Source organism: Anolis carolinensis, chromosome 2 (assembly GCF_035594765.1).
Source record: "Anolis carolinensis isolate JA03-04 chromosome 2, rAnoCar3.1.pri, whole genome shotgun sequence".
NCBI lineage: Eukaryota > Metazoa > Chordata > Lepidosauria > Squamata > Dactyloidae > Anolis > Anolis carolinensis.
This window is the reverse complement of record NC_085842.1, coordinates 23,305,227-23,319,245: the sequence shown is the minus strand read 5'-3', so window position 1 is coordinate 23,319,245 and position 14,019 is coordinate 23,305,227. Positions and strand designations below refer to the sequence as shown.

At 41.0% G+C, this 14,019-nt stretch overlaps 1 protein-coding gene across 1 annotated transcript in view; it reads left to right on the top strand.

Annotated features, from left to right (window-relative positions):
- LOC100554736 (complement C4) overlaps positions 1–14,019 on the top strand; it is a 91,974-nt gene that overhangs the window by 18,946 nt on the left and 59,009 nt on the right. The window contains exons 4-13 of the mRNA XM_003218071.4: positions 454–524; positions 889–977; positions 1,810–1,892; positions 3,070–3,160; positions 5,135–5,240; positions 5,541–5,664; positions 6,984–7,099; positions 9,454–9,630; positions 10,008–10,187; positions 13,125–13,307. Of these exons, the coding sequence (XP_003218119.3) occupies positions 454–524; positions 889–977; positions 1,810–1,892; positions 3,070–3,160; positions 5,135–5,240; positions 5,541–5,664; positions 6,984–7,099; positions 9,454–9,630; positions 10,008–10,187; positions 13,125–13,307 (1,220 nt within the window). The remainder of the gene's footprint in view (positions 1–453; positions 525–888; positions 978–1,809; positions 1,893–3,069; positions 3,161–5,134; positions 5,241–5,540; positions 5,665–6,983; positions 7,100–9,453; positions 9,631–10,007; positions 10,188–13,124; positions 13,308–14,019) is intronic.

Sequence of the window (14,019 nt, the reverse complement as noted above, 5' to 3'; positions counted from 1 at the left end):
TTATCTGTGGATATTATCTTGAATTAACAAAATCATATATACATCTCCATATACATACAGTTACAAATCTACTACAAATACTCACAATTTTATATGCTAATGAAAGACACTTTGTATCCCTTTCTACAGATTGTATGCATGTATCCTTACTCAATGTTGGGGTCTAAATAAAAGGAAAAAACAGTGGCTATAACAATTTAAAAGTATTAATGTTTCAATTAAAGAAATGTATATCTATATCCATATACTCACAGTGGCTGAGGGGGAAAAGGAAAGGGCCTGAGGCTGTAAGGAATTGTGAGAGTTGAAGTCCAAAACCCCTTGAAGGCCGAAGTTTGCCCATGCCTGGCGTAGAGGCATCTGTTGTCCCAGTGACATTGATCATATTTTTGGCAATGTTTGTCATCTTCTGTCTTGTCATTCTCACACTCAAATATGGTTCTTTCATTTCAGTGAATTTCCGAGTCTTTGTTCTGGATCACAAACTGCGGCCAAGCGTTGAACCTGTTACTATCATTATTCAGGTAATCAGCAATTTGTTGTCAAGCTAAAAGAGAGCACCTTCAATGTAGACTGAATTAATTTTGTCAGCACTTTAACTGCCATGGCTCCATGATATGGAATCCTGGGAGTTGTAGTTTGGTGAGACGACAGCCCTCTTTGGCCGAGAAGGCTAAAAAGCTGTAAAACTACATCTCCCATTATTCCATAGCACTGAGCCATGGCAGTTAAAGGGGTGTCGAACCGCATTCATTCTACAATCCAGATGTACTCAGAGAAAATGAAAAAAAAACATTATGCTTGGAAGGACAGCACATGCTACATTTAACACCATTTTTATTAGTTTTGCTATTAAATCTCTATTATTTCCCCCATTGTTTCCATCAGAACCCACGGGGTCTCCAGGTGCGGAAGGTGGACCGTATGCCACAAAATTTTGTGATCAAAGATCACCTGTCAATTCCTGACATCTCGGAGTAAGTTTTGGAAGCAGTTTCACCAGTTGCAATTTCAAAATCGGTGTCATTGTGAAACCTGACATCTTTCAGAGACTGCAACTGATTGAGTGAATTGTAGTCATAGAGGGATTGTGAATTTTAAATGCTATTTTGAGTGTATTTATTACATTTTATTATAGTCAGTGTATTTATTACATTTTGGGAGCCCCCAGTGGCGCAGTGTGTTAAAGTGCTGGGCTGCTGAACTTGCAGACTGAAAGGTCGCAGGTTCGAATCCAGAGAGCAGAGTGAGTGCCTGCTGTTAGCCCCAGCTTCTGCCAACCTAGCAGTTCGAAAACATGCAAATGTGAGAAGATCAACAGATACTGCTCTGGCAGGAAGGTAATGGCGCTTCATGCAATCATGCCGGCCACATGACCTTGGAGGTGTCTATGGACAACGCCGGCTCTTCAGCTTAGAAATGGAGATGAGCACCAACCCCCAGAGTCGGACACGACTGGACTTAAAGTCAGGGGAAAACCTTTACCTTATTACATTTTAATCTATTTTTTACTTTAATCCACACTGAATTATTTCATTGGTTTTTAATTTTTGTATTGTGTTTCTAAATCTATGACCAAAGTGTGGGATTATTAGCTGCCTTGAGTTCCCATGGGGAGAAAGGTGGGGTAAAAAATAAAGTATATAATAATAGTTATGGAACAGAATCAAAGAGTCGGAAGAGACTGCAAAGGTCCTCCAGTCCAACCCATCTACAAAATTATATACTAGAAATAGTTCCTTCCCTATTTCTCAGAATTGGCTGCATCGGTACAGGTTTCACCCAGCTCTTTCTGCTTTTGTCTTTTAGGCCCGGCACCTGGCGTATCACAGCCCATTTTTTGCAGACTCCAGATTCCAATACGACAACAGAGTTTGAGGTGAAAAAATATGGTACGTTCTTGGTGTTGTTCCATCTTGTCTCGTTTCCACTACTTTGAATGATAAGTACCCCAAAGAGCTTGTGTGCCATGCTGTACTGCAGCATTTGGCTGAATCCATTTTAATGTATAGTCAGCTATCCACATTCACTGGGGTTAGGGCCCCTGGTGGTGGCGCAGTGTGTTAAAGCGCTGAGCTGCTGAACTTGCAGACCGAAAGGTTCCAGGTTCAAATCCCGGGAGCGGAATGAGCGCTCGCTGTTAGCCCCAGCTTCTGCCAACCTAGCAGTTTGAAAACATGCAAATGTGAGTAGATCAATAGGTACCGCTCTGGCGGGAAGGTAACTGCGCTCCATGCAGTCATGCCGGCCAGATGACCTTGGAGGTGTCTATGGACAACGCCGGCTCTTCGGCTTAGAAATGGGGATGAGCACCAACCCCCTGAGTCGGTCACGACTAGACTTAACATCAGGGGGAAACCTTTACCGTTACCTTACAGTTTTGGAAAATGGAAATCTTCATAACCTTTTGGAGATTTTCTGATCTTTGGAAAGGCATGACCTTGTCAGAAGTCACAACCTTTTGAAAAATGATGCCACAACCTCTTGGTAAAAGCATGGCCTATTCAGAGTCATAACCTTTTTGGGAAAATGGCATTCACTATCATTCATGCAAGGCAACTACGGTAGGTTTCTCAGCTGTTACGCTGATGTACCTAGGTATGTCTTTGAATGGTTAGGGACAAAGATATGCCAATGCACAAAAAACATACATAACAGCAGAAATTCAGAAGTGTTCCTTTAGTTGCCCAAGACCATTTACTCTCCCTTAAAATATATTTGCCTTTAAATCATGCTCTCAAGAGACAAAAATAAGCAGACTTCTTAAAAGTAACATAGTTGGTTTACTCACAAACTTCATGTGTTCAGCATACAGGTACTTTGCTTATCAATTCAGTTACAAATAGGGTTTGAAGTGTAGGTAACACAGGGCATCATTCTTAGAACCAACAGTCCACAGTAGTTCAGTGGAGTCTAATGGCTTCTGTACAGCATACTGTTCCTGCATTGAAGTCTGAAGCATACAGTTCTTACTGAAGTCTAAACATAACTGTTCTAAAATGGAAATTATAGGAATGGTGAACAAAACTGCATCAGTTAATTTTTTTCTTTCTTGCTTTCTTTCCTCAGTGCTCCCCCATTTTGAGGTGACGATTGTTCCAGAACGGAAGTATATCCTGATCTCAGGGGACAAGGATTTGCAAATTGAGCTTCAGGCTAAGTACGTTGCATTCAAGGGGTGCCATTTCTGATATAGTTAACTAATTAAAAATTATGTATTCCATCTATTCTAAGGCACCATCAATTGTCAGAGGCCCACTAATTTTGGTAACACCAACAGGAAAAAAGATTAGATAGATATCTACCGTTTTCTATTTTTTCTATGGCACTCAGCAAACAGAGGAATTAATCAGCAACTGAACATAGTAGAGAGGTTTGGGGAAAATTCACCATGATTTATAGGAGTTGTAGGTCCTAGGATATATAGTTCACCTGCGATCTAAGATCACTCTGAACTCCATCAACACTGGACCTGGAACTAACTTGGCACATAGAACCCCCACGACCAACAAAAAATACTGGAGGTCTTTGGAGGGGTTTGTAGGAGTTGTAGTTCATCTACATCCAGAGTGTACTATGAGCCCAACCAACAATGGATTTTGCCAGACTTGGCATACATACCTGACATGCCCAAATTGGAATACTGATGCGTTTTGAGGGGAATTGGCTTGGACATTTTGGGGTTGTAGGTACTGGGATCTATAGTTCACCTGCAATCAGTGAGCACTCTGAACTCCACCAAAGATGGACCTGGACCAAACTTGGCATGCATAGCCACCATGACTAGCAAAAAAATACTGGAGGTCATTGGGGGAAATTCACCTTGATTTGTGGGAGTTGTAGTTCACCTATATCCAGAGAGCACTGTGAGCCCAAACACCAGTGGATCTGGACCAAACTTGGCAGACATTCCTGATATGCCAAAATTTGATTACTGGAGGAGTTTGAGGGGAACTGACCTTCCTTTCTGGGAGTTGTAGTGCACCCACAGCCAGAGAAACTGTGACCTCCACCAATGATGGACCTAGTCCAAACTTGGCACACAGAACCCCCGTGACTAACTCCTCCTACTGGAGAGGTTTGAGGGGACTGACTCAGTATAATGGGAATTGTACTTTACCCTACATCCAGAGCGCACACTGAACCACACCGATGATGCATCTAGAGCAAACTTGCCCAACATAACAGACTTTAGGTACTGATGGAGTTTCCCGAGGCTAACCTGGCATCATGTCAGTTGTAGTTAATCCACTTATGCACTTTGTACAATTTAAAAAATGACTTTTTCAAATAACCCTGGCAACGTCGGGTACGCAAGCTAGTCTAGAATAAGACAAAACACTCAGTTTATCATCATCCTGATAGATTAGATAGCAAGTCCTGTCATCCTCAGGTTATCTTTTCTGGAGATGATGGAACTTACAATTCATAGCTACCCTGTTTCCCCTAAAATAAAACATCCCCAAAAAATAAGACCTAGTAGAGGTTTTGCTGAATTGCTAAATATAAGGCCTCCCCCAAAAGTAAGACCTTTGTTTGGGACCATGCCCGCTGAACAGAACACCAGAGCATGCAGGATTAATAAATGTACGTACCATAAAGTGTTGTACATGGAAATATTGGTAGTAACAAGAATTTCTTGATAGGATTCACAATATGTCTGGTTATGCTGGTTTATGATGACAACTACTGTACAGTATATAATAAATGTTAATTTTTTTGTTCAACAATAAATGTGAATTCTTCTTCATGGAAAAATAAGACATCCCCTGAAAATAAGACCTAGAGCATCTTTGGGAGCAAAAATTAATATAAGACACTGTCTTATTTTCGGGGAAACACGGTATTGGGAGCCTGATTTCCTATAACAATTTTTTTTGAAAAAAATCATTTTGGTGGGAATTTAGTTTTGATTTAATGCCCTAGTAATAGTAGTAGTAGCAGTAGTAGTAAATAAGCAGCCCTCCAAGGTTTCCAGAATGTCTAATGTGGCCCCTTATCCCTCCATAGCTGTCCAGCTCCAATTTCAACAGTCCCTAGATGTCATCATTATATATTAGATTTAATATAATTGGAGACATGCAACCATGGTGCACCTTGGTTCATCCCATATCAACCTATGATTTCTTGGCAGATTTTTCTATGGAAAAGGTGTTGAAGGCACAGCTTACTTAAGGTTTGGTGTGAGTGATGAAAATGGTGAAAAAATGTACATACCCGGACTGGAACAACAGGTCAAGGTAAGAGCAATGTTCCTTATTCCATAAGGAAACTGAAGTTTCTGTGCATGGTCAAAAACACTCTTTGCCTGGGTCCCATCTTTGGGGTTGATCCCAAAAACCAGGTTCAATAGCTCAACCCCATAAACTCAGGTTGGGAATGTTGGATGTTTTGTTAGCTCTCAAGTCTTTCAACCCCATTCTAGCTATTTCACTATTTCAGCATGTGAGAAATTTGTTGTGTGCTTCCTTTCTTGAAATGTGTATGATTGATCTGGTTTTAAATCCTGCCGCATTTCACCATAATTCTACTTCTGTCAGGTAACAGATGGCCTTGGGAGCTTAACCCTAAAACGCAGCCTTCTCGCCGAAAAGCTGGGGCGCCCTCTGCAGGATCTGGTTGGAACTTCTCTCTACATTGCCGCCATGGTCATTGAGTCCGCAAGTAAGTTTGAGAGTGGCATTTATTACAGTGGGTTCTTGAATTCCATTGGAGTATCCATTGGAGTATCCACACTATGGATACCAATATGCATAGATGCCCAAGGCCTATTACATACAATGGCATAGGAAAACAATGTAAGTAAAGGTAAAGGTTTCCCCTGAGGTTAAGTCCAGTCATGTCTGACTCTGGGGGTTGGTGCTCATCTCCATTACTAAGCCGAAGAGCCGGCGTTGTCCGTAGACACCTCCAAGGTCATGTGGCCGGCATGACTGCACCTTTCGGTCTCCAGCTCAGTGCTTTAACGCACTTCGCCACCGGGGCTCCTTATATAAACTTATATAAAATGGCAAAATGAAGCATTGCTTTTTTGGAATGTTTTCAAGTCATGGATGGTTATTTTGTGGGTTGTTGTGCATTTTCTGGGCTGTATGGCCATGTTCCAGAAGCATTCCAGATGAATATTTTATTTTGTGTCTAAAGCATTGCATAAATCGATAAGTTTAAAACTGATAAAATAAAGGGATCACAAGCCGCTAAATAGTTTTAGACCAAAAATAGTCACCAACTACTGCATTCTCTGTAGCTTTAAACAGTTCTTCCTCTGTGAATGAGGCAAGGCATTGTGGACAGTTATACAGATGCAGTTGTTTGTTCTGCCCCACAGTCGCACAAGGTGGACGATTCCTCTAGGTCGTGCCATTTTGCCAGGTTGTCTTTTGGTCTGCCCACTCCGCTTCTGAGTCTGTTCAGGGACTTCCAAGTTGTCCGTTCTTGGTTTGCCCCTGGAGCACATGATGAACCAACCTGGACACAGTATATTATTTGAGAACACAGAAATGCTGAAACACTCTAACAACCACCATGTCAGACTACACAGAGAAGCCATTGAAATCCACAAGCATGTGGACAATTTCAACAGAAAGGAGGAAACCATGAAAATGAACAAAATCTGGTTACCAGTATTAAAAAACTCTAAAATCCGGACAGTAAATAAAGAACACGTCAGGAGAGAATGCTTCTGGCGCATGGCCATACAACCCGGTAAACTCACAGCAACCCAACAACAAAGTGGAGAAGTACGGAACAATGTGGTTTAGTGGTTGGGATGTTGGACTATGATGTTGGAGACCAGGATTTCGAATCCCTTCTTGGTCATGGGAGCCCAAGCTTCAAATGGAGGCAAAGACAACCCCCTTCAGGATATATCTAGTGAACAAAACCCCACGATTAGTTCACTTTAGGGTCACCATAGCTCAGAAATGACTTGAAGGCACTCTAGAGCAACATACTTATTTCCTTTTCTCTCTCTACAATTGCAGGTGGCGAGTTGGAAGAACAGGAGCTCTCTTCAGTTAAATTTGTGTCATCTCCATATTCAGTGGACTTGTCCAAAACCAAGCACTATTTTATTCCCGGTGACCCCTTCGAAGTGCAAGTGCGTATATTAAGTCTTCTGAAAAGCACAAGTTCCATATGACAACTGAGATTTTGTTGCAAAAGATAACCCAGATCTGATCCTGAATTTCTTCTCCTTGGCTCTCCTTTCCCCAAATGCTTCTCTTTCTTGACTTTTAGCCAGTTCCTTCCACCATGTCTTTCCTGAATTTTTGAACTTTTAAGGTCAGAAGTGGCTGTTCCTAGAGATCAGTATCATTTTGATATCCTCTGAAATAATAGTGAGACTCACAAAACGCTTCTGACTAAATGCTGAACAAGAAGGAATTCGATTTGGAATGGGTTGCTGTGAGTTTTCCAGACTATACATATGGCTATGTACACAAAAAAGGATTCCCCAAGGCAGGAAGCAGCCAGGCTTTGAAGCTGCAAGACTATTCAGTGCTAATCAAGCTGGCCAATTGCAACATTCACACTTGCCTCAAACAGACAAGAGTTCTTTCTCCCACCCTAGACATATATAAACCCCACTTGCCTAGTTTCCAACAGACCTCACAACCTCTAAGGATGCCTGCCAGAGATGTGGACGAAACATCAGAAGAGAATGCTTCTGGAACATGGCCATACAGCCCGGAAAATTCACAACAAACCAGTGATTCCAGCCTCTAAAGCCTTCAATGTTTGATCAGGCATCATATTAGATTTAAGACCCTCTTACTTTTTTGGGAGTCCTGTGCCCGTAACGTCAATGAACATGAAGGGCTGACTGTACATTAATAGTCTCAAGAATCCCTTAATTTATTTGAATTGCAAGTTATTGTGAGTTATTTAAGTCCCAAATGCTGTGTTTTATGTGCAAACACACTCCCCCAAATAGCTCCCTTGAGTCCCTATATCAGGAGAAAGGTAGGATAAAAATAAAGTAAATAAATAAACTGTTTACTTATTTGAGTTCCATCTGGCCTTTCTCACCAGTCTGGGATGCAAGGTGCTTGCCATATAATGAAAATGTGCCAATAAAAACAAGGAAATTGTACCCAATAAAACCTGAATGCCGTTAATTATGCTATTAAAAACCTAAACAAAACCCTTTAAAATAGTATATCGGGAATAAACTAACAACTCCACACAGATAACAAACTATTCTAAGGAGAGTAAGTTAATTTGAAGTAACAGAATCTATTGTAGGGGAGTGTTTACTAGATTCACCTTGAGTCTCTGGGTCTGCTCTAATTGAGAATAAGGATGTAATTAAGGCCAGAGAAAGCTGACTCTCTAGATCGTAAAAAGTGTGTTTTAAGTTTACAGTTTTCCTATTTTTGTGTCAGTGCTGCACCTCTTGCCTCTGTGAAAGTGGCGTGTTATTTTATATCATAGAATCATGCATGGAGTTGGAAGACATCCAAAGGTCCATCCAGTCCAACCCCATCCTGCTATGCAGGAAAAGCACAACCAATCAGATTAACTTACTTTAGTTTATCACACCTTTCTTCTGATAAAGGCATGCAAATGAACACCATGTAAATGCATTAAAATATAAATGTCATTTTCTTTTAAAAAGCAGTTATAAACCATTTGTGTCATTCAAACTCTTAAAAGATTAAAAGGCATTAAAATTCCACACTCACACCAAAATCACAATCACACTATCCCCAAACGCCTGCTTCTCATCAAACCATAAATACTATTTTGCAGAGGAATATTTTCACCTGCCTATGAAAGCAGGGACGGAGCCATCCTGGGATGCATTTACACTGTAGAGTTAATGCAGTTTCACCCCACTTTAATTGCCACAGCTCAATCCTATAGAATTATGTGAGTTGTAATTTTACAAGGTCTTTAACCTTATCTGTCTAAGAGTGCAGGTGCCTCACTCCCTGGATGAGCCATGGGAGTTAAAGAGGTATCAAACCGCATTAATTTTACAGTGTAGACCAGATATGGCCAAACTTGGGCCCTCCAGGTGTTTTGGACTTCAACTCCCACAATTCCTAACAGCCTACCGGCTGTTAGGAATTGTGGAAGTTGAAGTCCAAAACACCTGGAGGGCCCAAGTTTGGCCATATCGCATGTAGACACACTACTGGCTTCTCAACAGAGGGAATTCCAGTTCTAGGATGGAGGTTTGGGAGCATCCACAGAAACATTTACCTGTTTTCTGTGCACATATAGAATCACAGAGTTGAAAGAGACCCCAAGGGCCATCCAGTCCAACCCTCTTCTACCATTCAAGAAAACACCATCAGAGTCCTGCCAATACATGGCCATCCAGTCTCTGCTTTAAAACCTCCAGAGAAGGAGATTCTACCATGTTCCAAGGCAGTATAACGCTCTGCCAAACAGCTCATGTCTTTAATGTGTTCTTCCTAAAACTTTGTTGTTTTTTCCTCCAAGGCAACAGTTACACTTCCAGATGGATCACCAGCTCTCCACCTCCCAGTTCGCTTCTCAACCCAGCTAACTGGAGCCCAAGTTCCAGACGGTGCCAATGCTAACATCAAGAGTAACGACCGTGGGATCGTCAAGCACATCATCAACACTCCGTCCAAAGCGACCTCCATCACTGTCACGGTATATGCTTTGTGGTCCTGTTGGGAATATTGGAGCGGGAAGAACTATACCAAGAGGAGGGAGGAAAGGGTAACTGGAGGAAAGAAAAGAGGGACTTGGAATGACAAACTGGGAAAACAACATACTCAAAAGTCTGAGTAACTTCTTTAAAATCAAAAAGAATTGTTGGTTTGATGCAGAAATTAGTAAATTACTGTTGAGATTCATAATAGCAACAGCTCCAAACCACCCTCATAAAGACAATTTAGACTGCAAAACTGTGGTCTTTCGAGATTGTAGTTGATATTCCCCATGGATACGAGATCTCCTTGCAATCGATTCTGGATGCGGCCTATGTCTGTATAACAATGTCTGTTTGGTTTTTTTTGCCCACACAGCTAACAGCAGGGGGGGAATCTCCAGCAGAAGTCACTGTGACGGCCAAAGCCATGAATTCCCCAAATGGGAATTACTTGACCATTATAAGCCAAAGCCACCAAGTAGTGAGCCCAGGAAACTCCTTCACACTAAATCTGAAATATGTTGGATCGTCTGCCTTCTCCAACTTCTATTATATGGTGAGTCCATGGTGCCAAATAGTGGAGACAACCACTTCTGTGAAGAAGGAAGGAAGGAGGGAAGAGGAAAGGGGGAAGGGGGAATAATAATAATAATAATAATAATAATAATAATAATAATAATAATAATAATAATAATAATGTGCAAGGAAACCGACGAAACCATTGATCATATCCTCAGCTGCTGTAAGAAAATCGCACAGACAGACTACAAACAGCGGCACAACTATGTGGCCCAAATGATTCATTGGAACTTATGCCTCAAGTACCACCTCCTAGCAGCAAAGAACTGGTGGGATCACAAACCTGCAAAAGTATTGGAAAATGAGCACACAAAGATCCTTTGGGACTTCCGAATCCAGACTGACAAAGTTCTGGAACACAATACACCAGACATTACAGTTGTGGAAAAGAAAAAGGTTTGGATCATTGATGTTGCCATCCCAGGTGACAGTCGCATTGATGAAAAACAACAGGAAAAACTTAGCCGCTATCAGGACTTCAAGATTGAACTTCAAAGACTCTGGCAGAAACCAGTGCAGGTGGTCCCGGTGGTGATGGGCACACTGGGTGCCGTGCCGAAAGATCTCAGCCGGCATTTGGAAACAATAGACATTGACAAAATTACGATCTGCCAACTGCAAAAGGCCACCCTGCTGGGATCTGCACGCATCATCTGAAAATACATCACACAGTCCTAGACACTTAGGAAGTGTTCGACTTGTGATTTTGTGATACGAAATCCAGCATGTCTATTTTGTTTGCTGTGTCATACAATATAATAATAATAATAATAATAATAATAATAATAATAATAATAATAATAATAATAATAATAAAAAAATATTTTTGTATGCCACCTCTATCTCCCCAGCTGGGGACTCGGAGTGGCTCACATGGGGAACAAATCCAATATAATCACATAAAATAATAAAATAACAATTTAGACATCAGACAACACAATTTAAAAACAATGTAAACAAGTCATAGTTAAAATCGACATATTTAAAATGTTAAACAATCATCCAGGCATTAAAGGTCCAATATAGGATAACATCTGGGAGATAATCAAAACTGATTTAGGGAGTGTCTATTACAAATAGGACATACATCAAATAGATGCAACAGGTAGGGAAGATAAATCTGAACGGGAATCAAACTAAAAAGTAAGCAGGGCAAATTTCAGTGTAGATAAGGACCAGGTTATGATGGACTTGTCTACTCAAAAGCACAACAGAACAGCCATGTTTTTAATTGCTTCCAGAAGACAGTAAGGGTTGGGAAGAGAAAGGGGAGGAAGAAGATTAAGAGCTCTTTGATACTTCCATTGTTTATTGTTTATTTTCTCAACTTCTACTCCCTCCTTTAATATAAGTAATTAAGCCTTATATTTTCAACCTCAGGATAAGAGTGTCCTTCACTCTGGGTGTACAAACATAGTAGTGTTAATGCTGTCATGGCTCAATGCTATGGGATCACAGGAATGATAGTTTTAGGGGATCCTTAGCTGTCTCTGCCAAACATTTCTGGTGACTCACCAAACTACTCTGAGGGGAGAAAGGCAGGATAGAAATACGTAATAATAAGATCACACAGACAGACTAAAAGCAGAGGCATAATACTGTTGCTGAAATGATCAATTGGAATTTGTGCCACAAATTCTGTCTGCCTGTGACAAAGAACTGGTGGGAATCACAAGCCGGAAAAAGTTAAACAAAATGAACAAAATGAACACGTCAAACAACTCTGGGACTTCCAAATTCAGACTTACAGAGTTTTGGAGCACAATCCTCCTGACCTCACGATCATGTTAAAAAACAAAGAGTGGATTGTTAATGTTGGAATCCCAAGCGACAGCAGGATTGAAGAGAAGCAACTGGAAAAGCTGACACAATATGAGGATTTGAAGATCGAACTGCAAAGACTCTGGCACAAGCCAGTAAAAGTGGTCCCAGTGGTGATCGGCACACTGGGTGCAGTGCCTAAAGACCTTGGTCTATATTTAAACACAATTGGTGCTGACAAAATTACCATCTGTCAGCTGCAAAAGGCCACCCTACTCAGATCTGCACACATCATTTGCTGATACATCACACAGTCCTAGACACTTGGGAAGTGTCCAATGTGTGATCCAATACAACAGCCAACATAGCGATCTTGTTTGTTGTGTACTATTCTTGTTGTATATATAATACTAATACTAATAGTAAAGCCACATCCTCTCATGATTACATAGCATTGAGCCATGACAATTAAAGTGGTGTCAAACAGCATTAATTTTACAGTGTAGATCCCTCCAGTGAGCTTCCTTTAAGCATCTGGTTGCTCACAATACTGGGTTGGATTGGATGACCTCTGATTCATTTTCTTAAAAGCGGTTTCATCAGAGTGGTATTTGTAGGTATTCAATGAAGCTCAAGGCCTATACTGTCACAGGTGAAATCTAGGACACTTGTGGCCAAGCCATGCTAGAGTGGTCAAGAATAATCATAAGGAAGAGGACACAAGATCAATCAATCCCTTTATCTAGAGGAAAAGGCAAAGGAGAGCATTTCAGTAGGAATCTCTAGGTCTTTCATCGCAACCATATGGTCAACTTATCATAAAATCATGCTGGAGGATTTTAAAATGCTTAAAGAAGTTATCTTTCGAGAATCTCTAAGTCTTCCAAAGTGCAGCTTTGTAGTCAGCTGGAAGACCCAAAATCAAATTCACAGATAATCAAATTCACAAGAGTGAAACATGCAAATGTGGATGGCTGATAGTAATGTTTTGTTTGTTTTGGGTAAAAAAAAAACATTTAACAAGAAAGGACAATTGAGCAATTTGCCCATCCTAAAATGTAGAAATGTGATCCAAACATGACTCTTTGAATGGTGAAAAGCAAAACATATATATGCTGAGTACTCCTCACTGAAATGGCTTTTTTGTGCGCAGATTTTGAACAAAGGGGACATCGTGTCTGTAAACCAAGTGGCCCGTTCCTCCTTCACCGCCGTCCCCATTCGCATCACACCCAGCTTGATGCCGGCATTTCGCTTCGTGGCCTTCTACCGTCTCGGGGATGAGGTTGTGGCAAACTCCGTCTGGGTGGATGTTGAGGATCACTGCGAGGGAAAAGTGAGTCGTACTTGAAATGAGCTCAATTTCATGAATTGGCCTTCGATTGAGGGCTCTTTTTCCTGGAAGCAAACACTGAACAGTTCTGTAGAATTACAAATAATGGCATTTTACATAAGCCAAAAGTTATATGAAGCTAAGCATCAAACTAGATGGTAGTAGATTTTTTTAGTAGAAATATATAGTGGTTCCCCAAACGTTGGAAATAGGTTTTTTCACAATGTGTGAGTTCACGTAACTACCTGTGTAGTTAATTTTTTATTGTGATTAGACATTTGAATATTTTATTTATTTATTGTGTCAGAAGCGAATAGAAGGTACAGTTATATTTTTTTTTAAAAAACACAAGCAAAGTTAAAAACTTGGCATTAGACTAGATTTTCTTTGACCAGAAGTTGGCCACTTGGAGTGCCTCTGGTGTCGCTGTGAGAAGGTCCTCCGTTGTGCATGTGACAGGGCTCAGACTGCATTGTAGTCAGTGGTCGGTGGTTTGCTCTTCTCCACACTCACATGCCGTGGACTCCACTTTGTGGCCCCATTTCTTAAGATTAGCACTGCTAATCTTAAGAAATGGTGCCAGAGGGCGGTCTGTTCAGCGCCTTCCAAGTTGCCTAGTCTTCTTTGTGCCCAGGAGGAAGAGTCTTATCCGGTATCAGCCATGATTGAGGTTCCAGGTTTTAGCCTGCCACTTTTGGACTCTCGCTTGCTGAGG